General features: G+C 39.9%; 2 protein-coding genes across 2 annotated transcripts in view; one reads left to right on the top strand and one right to left on the bottom strand.

The window, feature by feature from the left end:
* LOC119408703 (tumor necrosis factor receptor superfamily member EDAR-like) overlaps positions 1-95 on the bottom strand; it is a 5,909-nt gene extending 5,814 nt beyond the window's left edge. The window contains exon 1 of the mRNA XM_037675545.1: positions 86-95. Within this exon, the coding sequence (XP_037531473.1) occupies positions 86-95 (10 nt within the window). The remainder of the gene's footprint in view (positions 1-85) is intronic.
* Positions 96-128: 33 nt separating this feature from the next.
* chic1 (cysteine-rich hydrophobic domain 1) lies at positions 129-5,339 on the top strand. The gene is made up of 6 exons (XM_037675296.1): positions 129-274; positions 1,979-2,033; positions 2,892-3,047; positions 3,357-3,413; positions 3,830-3,889; positions 4,639-5,339. Exons 1-6 carry the CDS (start codon positions 129-131, stop codon positions 4,687-4,689), a joined length of 525 nt encoding a protein of 174 aa, XP_037531224.1. The 3' UTR covers positions 4,690-5,339.
* The last annotated feature ends 1,464 nt before the right edge of the window (positions 5,340-6,803 follow it).

The raw sequence follows: 6,803 nt of genomic DNA, 5'->3' as shown, positions 1-6,803 counted from the left end.
AGATAGATAGATAGATAGATAGATAGATAGATAGATAGATAGATAGAAATGTTTTAATATTATATGAGACAACGACCTCCCATACCTGCTTCCATCGCGCGTCAGTGCGCAGCCGCGCAGGTTACGTCATGAGCGTCTTACTCCCCAACATGTCGGACTTTGATACCATTTATGAGTTAGAAGACGAGGAGGATGAGCACATAGTAAGCGAGGATAACTTGCCCAGATTCTGCCCGGAGCCCGTGGTCATGCGTGGGGCCGGGCACATCACCGTGTAAGCAGAACCGTGTTCGTAGTGTGTGTTTGTCCCGAGGGGTCGCTTTGTTATTCTTAGCCCTGTTTAGCTAATGCTAACCTGTGAGCTAACGTAAAAACAAACACCGAAAACAGTCAGCTGAAGCCACCCGTGAAGTCGGCGCTGTTATTTTTTATTTTTTAAACAACACCGGCCAACCTAAAAGTAACACTTTTCTCATCTCCATGGCAACCGTTAACGTTTCTGCCAGCTGTCAATATTCACGTTAGTTGTGTTTACATGCGTTTAACCGTTAGCCAGAGGTCTTATCGCCGTCCTTCCACATGGTGTTTATCAGTCATCTTATCAGCGCCTCTGCCTTGATCTCAGTGTTACGCTTCATTATTACATTTGAACAAGTCTCAAGACGGGAAGGTCAAACTTAGAGCGACGGTCGGACCTGGGGCATTATTATTTCAAGGACGTGACGTTTAAAGCACGTTAAATCAACGCAGAGTCCGGGGTGTGTTACTTGAGAGAAGGACAATCCAGGTATTATGACCAGTGGCACAGATTTGGCAATATATATATAAAAAACAATAAAATAGATAACACACTACCATCTGTTTTAATCGACATTAAATTATTTTACACAAGCCATCTTCCTCGTGTAAAGATATAAATGTTATCATACTTGATTATACAGAAAAGAAGAAATTTGGTGACGCAATTCTGTGTACATATAAAACTTTAGGCTACAGGCAGAACTACCTATTTGATATTACAGATAAGCTATTATCTGTAATAGCTTTGTAACTGTTTTTAATTACCTGTGTGCATATATTTACTTTTACAAACATGGTTTTATTTAAAAGTAAAGGGCCTAGCATTCCCTGTAGGAATAACACCCGCTGTCTTTAATGTAAGAGGAATACACTGAGATCATCTCGTGTCATACTTTAAAAATAATGTTATGTCTTGGGCGCGACTCTCATCTACTACCACACTGAGTTTTAACACAATATATTTAAAACGGACATAATTATAGCCATTTTGTTTGCATAACAAAAAATGTTATTATTTTTAATATAAAAATGGCTATAATTGTGGAGGCCATCTTGAATTGGGTTGATGTGCTCATTTCTGCAAAGTTATTTTTAATTTGTCATAAGATATTTTGCTGACAGACATATGAGCAAACAAAGACTCGGGCCTTTTGGCAGCAGGTAATAAATGCAGAGCGACTGCTTAAACAAAGGCAATGGTGGTGATGTTGGTAAATCTACATATATGTAAAGTTAGAAATGCCTCATCACATTTGAAATAAAAACAAAGTATCATAAAACTGTTGGTTTCATAAATATATTGCCAATATGTTTAATTACAAGTTAAATTATGTCTGCTAATGTTTGACTTTTAGAATACACTTGGAGGACTCTTTCGGATGTGTTTTAATGACACACATTTATCCTGTATTCTTTAAATAAAACAAAAATATAAAGATGATAATGCTCAGGTGTTTTATCACAGAGAATATTCACACAGTTTATAGATAATGATGAAAGGATGTGTCGTTTTTGTGATGTTGTCCGATTTGTTTTTATGTCAAACTGGCAAAATCTACAAAAAAAATGAACGTCCAAAAGTGTCACTTCTAATTTATCTTTTTCCATTATTTTTGTTGTTACATCAGAATTTAGAAAAAAAAAATCCACAATAAATATTTTTCTTCTTTCCTCTTAGGTTTGGACTGAGCAACAGATTTGACACAGAATTTCCTTCTGTTCTCACGGGAAAGGTACGGTCGTTTTTTTGGATGCTCTTACTTTCTGTTCAGATCCAGGCGGGAGGAATCAAGCAGTCAAAGCTGCACTGATTCTTTTGTTCTGTTGCTCCTTTAACGGCCCCGACTTCCCCAAACCATCCCATTCAGACTTCCCCGAGTGGTTTTGATCTGAGATGCATTATAAGCAACGTGCCACACATTGCATAGAAAAGAGCTTCAATGTGCTGTCGTCCAACTCTGTAAATGAGTAAGCTACATATAGGGGGCTCGGTTGGCCCCAGTGTTTTGGAGGGTCCAGCGCCAGGTGATAAAAGAATGAAAATGAGGATTCTGCCGCAGACAAGAAAGGGAAGCTTCCTGGGTCGGACGCAAAAACACAAAAAGGCTGCGGGGGTGAGAGCGGGCCGAGGGAAGTGTGGGGCAATAAAAAGTACCTTCAGCATTGTGACCCAGGGTGACATGTGATGGATGAGGTCACAATTATGATGATTGAAGGGTGCAGATCAGACCCTGCTGGGCTTTATTCTGAGCTCTTTGGCTGTTTGCAAAGAGACCTTTGCATCCTGTCATAAAAGATTACGACCCCCGTTTTATGGCGTACAGACTCGGCGAGGAATGAGTGTCCATTCAAGTTGTTTGGCCAGCGCTGCCACAGGCACTGGGCTTATCTCTCCCTTGACTCCCTCCTCGCCTTGAACAGTCTGGAGCTCGGGTGACAAGTCAGGGGTGTAGAACTAGAAGATCTCATATCTGGACAACAAATATCTGCCTTCTGGTTTGTTGCAGCTCTTTGATCCCCCTGTTCGTGTTTCCTTGAACGGTTGACACCAAGAACCACTTGTAGTGCCTTGTTTTCTCCCCTCATTTTAGGTGGCACCGGAGGAATTCAAAACCAGCATCAGCAGAGTGAACGCTTGTCTGAAGAAGAACCTGCCAGTGAACGTGAAGTGGCTTCTCTGCGGCTGCTTGTGTTGCTGCTGTACAGTCGGCTGCAGTCTATGGCCTGTAATCTGCCTCAACAAGAGAGTAGGTCTCGGGTCTCCTGTTTAACTCTCCCTTACGTTAGTGGTGATTATAACAGCGCTGTTTGTGGCTTTAAAACGATGCATGTCACTCCTTCCCAGCTCCAGGGTGTGTCATTTAAAAGGTTGTGTTACTGCTCACTGTTGCTGACAACAAAGTGGAAATTACTGGCTGGTAAATTAGGAGTTCAGTCCATAAATCCCCAAAGCTGGGACAGTTTACTTTTACCTGTTCGTAAGTTGGAGTTATGAGTGTTTTGCGTCAATAATGAACTCATTTAACGTGTTAATTTCATTTCTCTTTTTTTAAAAGACAAGACGGTCGATTCAGAAGCTGTTAGAGTGGGAGAATAACAGATTATACCACAAGGTAAGAAAGACGTCGGCTTGTACATACGCTTCTGTGTGAAAGTGTTTAACTCGTCTGCGTTGGTGTGAGGTGTGAGCCGATGGGACAATGATCGTTAGTCTGTGGAAACACCAACCTGCCACGTAAGATCCTCAGAGCTTCTTTGAGACAGATCCAGAGGTCAGCAGTCAAAAGGCCGTGTTAATTTTGTTTTGTCTCGCAGCAACAAATTACAGCTAGTAGCCATGTGAGGATATAAAGGAAGCTCTTCGGGGTGTCTGGCCACAGTTTGACCTCTGCGAGACCAGACGGTCCTGCTGTCAGATTCCCCCGACGCTAAAGGGGAGATCGCAGACAGATTTTCTTTTCTTTGCGAGTGGGAGTGTCTTTGTTTCTGTTCAAGAGTGACCATTCTTTGTCTTCTGTTGTCCCTCCAGCTCGGCCTGCACTGGAAGCTCAGTAAAAGAAAATGTGAAAGCAGCAACATGATGGAATTTGTGAGTATACTACAACAAAGCACCTGAAGTTTTAGTACACGCTATTTTGTTTAAGTTTACAAAATTTGATGAGAAAATAACTATAATGAACTGTAATGATGTCTTAAAATAAGTAATCTTTTGATTGACTAACAGTCCTACAAAAAATATACAGAAAAGCTATAGAGTCAGCGGTTTGAAATATTAATAAATCATCTATTTATTAAGATAAATGCTAATTTGTTACAGTATGTAACATTATCATTATTCACCACTGAAGGCGATAATGCCTGTCTTTGTTTGTCAGCAAAATATCTCAAACTTATCACTGCATGTGCATCTGCAACTGATTAACTTGTGGTCAGCCCAATTCAAGATGGCCACCACAGCTAAAACACAAACGTGTATAGCACAGTCAGTTTTGCAGATGTTGAGCTAAAGTTTGGTGTGGTAGTAGCTGATGGTCATCCCCAACACACTCCAAGCGCAAATAGTAAAAAAAAAAATGTGTTAATGAAGTTAAAACAGGAAATTCACAAATCAGCGCTGCAACAAGTTGGGCAATCATCTGACATAAGGACTTCCTGTACGTTTTAGTTATGGAATAATACTTTAAGAACATTTTATTGATTTCAGTGGGAAAATATTAGAAGAAAACTGCCTATTAAAAATCAACATTTTGAATGTTAGGTCTCGGACTGAAGTATAATTTTTCACAGTTTTGGTGTTGGAACATTAAGTGTAAACATTGAATCTTTTTGTTTCTGCAGGTGATTCTTATAGAATTCTTACCTAAATATCCTATATTCCGACCGGACTGAGGACTGTTATCAGACAGGACGTGCGGCCCTTGAATCCTCTCCTTAGTGCCTTGTATATACAGTATAAGTTGGAATAAGGGTCTGCACCGACGTCTCTCCCCCTCCCCCCGTACAGTCCCCTCTCGTTCATTAAAGTTTGCAACACTGTCACTTTGCTTTATAGCAGATTTTGCACATTTGTCCCAGACATGCCTCCTTTCTTCCACCCTCTTTGTTGCACTCTTAATGTTGTTAAACATGTTAAAACAAATGAAAATCGTAAAAAAAAAAAAGTGCATTCACCCCAAAGATCCTTCAACCTGTCTGTTACAATTCCGTGCAAAGAATGTGATGCTTCCACACTCCATATACCCCTCCCCGCCCGCCTTACGTATCATTTAAAACATTTATCTACATATATTTATGTGTAGCTGGAGGAGTGGTCTAACAGGTGTGTAGGCTTAAGGCTGTTTGAATCGTTGAATGCAGCTCTTTGCAGGTAGACGGGACGGTTGAAGTTGCCTGATGCACAGCGTACACCCTACGTTTTGTCTTTACATTAACCCTTTGTACAACAAGCTAATACAAGAACTTGACCTGTAAATAACATGTTAGAATAAGCTGTACATTGGTGTATTTTTGTTTACATAAGCTAGTTATTTAGTTTTTTTTGCCAATATATTGCTGTATCATAATTTTGATTAACAAAAGATGTCTATATGTACCTTCCTAGTTTATATGGACCTGTTTACCTTGTAAGCCATACAGTGACGGTGTCTGATGCCAGATTTACGACTGAATGTTGCACTTGAGCCCGGAGGAGAGTCCAAATTTCAGATTGCAGCGCATCCTGAATAATCTGTGACAAAGTTTTTTTTTGTTGTTTTTGCCATTTGAGGTGACACTCAATAAGTGATCATTTGATAAACATGTTTGGAAATCCCAGGTTTTTGTTTTATACCTCCCCCTCATGCCATGTCGGGGCTCTTCTCAAGCACTTCCTTTTACATTACAGTTCAAGAGATGACGCCCTCTCATCCTCTCAAGCGATGGTATTATTTTCCTGTAGTCTAGTCAAGACATTTCATGCGTTTCCTTGTAATAGAGTGCCTCTAGACAGTAGGGAACCTCGGAGAAATACAGGCTGAAATCCGACGTTGTCTGCGAAGATTTTAAACCCTCCTCCCAGTATTGTTACGGTTCATGTAAATGTTTATAATTCCCTTGGAGAGAGAAAATAAAGGGTTGATTTGGACTTTTCTTTGCTTTTGCTTCATTTTGTTTGTGTTTTTGTATAATTCCTGATTGCTGCAGTTGCCCCCCCCCCCCCAGTCATCTTTAACAAGGTGCTGAGTCGTTAACTTTAACAAGATGACCTCCAATTACTCAACACTTTTATAAAACTCGGGGATGCCGTTACTACAACCTGCAGTTACACGAGGTCAAAAGTGAAAATGCGTGTTTCTACTGTACGCCAACCCCCCCACTCTCCCCCCGTCTGAACTGAAGGGGTGGGCTTCACTGCAGGGTGGGTGGCTTTTATGCTCTTTTGTTTTCACGTTCACAGCCTCTCCTACTCAAGACCCTTTTAGTGACGTTTTACAGCTGCAGGAGTTTAAATTTAACACAGCAGTTTTAAGTAAATTTAGTTAAAATTAGTTTGTTGTAATTTAGGGGCAACAGGATTCAACTGTTCAGTTTTAACGCTAAAAAATCATTTTTTTTTTATTAATGGGAAAACTTTGGCTTAAAACCCAAATATGGCAGAATTATATATTTTTAACCTTTCACTTGTAAAGTTTAACAAATCAGGATGGAATAAAACTCATCTTGTTTCTACCACGTCTTGAAATGAGGTAGAGGAATGCAACTTATGCAATGTGTCGTTAAATTTAACAAAAATTAATTATTTAAAAGCTGAAATGCGGAGGCCGAGTTAAAAACAGTAATTTGTAGAAGCCCATTTGGAAACTGACTTTTGGAATAATCTTGATCTTATGATCGTGAAGAACTTTTGGCCAGTTTGAGTCATTTTAAATTATTTCCCTTTAGGTTTGACGGTAGCTCTCCTAAGGTCCTCATACATTGTCATTTAAGGTTTTTGAACCATTTTAGGACCTTTTGTGTGTGTATAT

The sequence above is a fragment of the Nematolebias whitei genome, chromosome 4 (genome assembly GCF_014905685.2).
Source record: "Nematolebias whitei isolate Nwh7 chromosome 4, NemWhi1, whole genome shotgun sequence".
NCBI classification, from domain to species: Eukaryota; Metazoa; Chordata; class Actinopteri; order Cyprinodontiformes; family Rivulidae; genus Nematolebias; species Nematolebias whitei.
The sequence above is the reverse complement of the archived record's forward strand: the minus strand, read 5'-3'. Positions and strand labels throughout refer to the sequence as shown.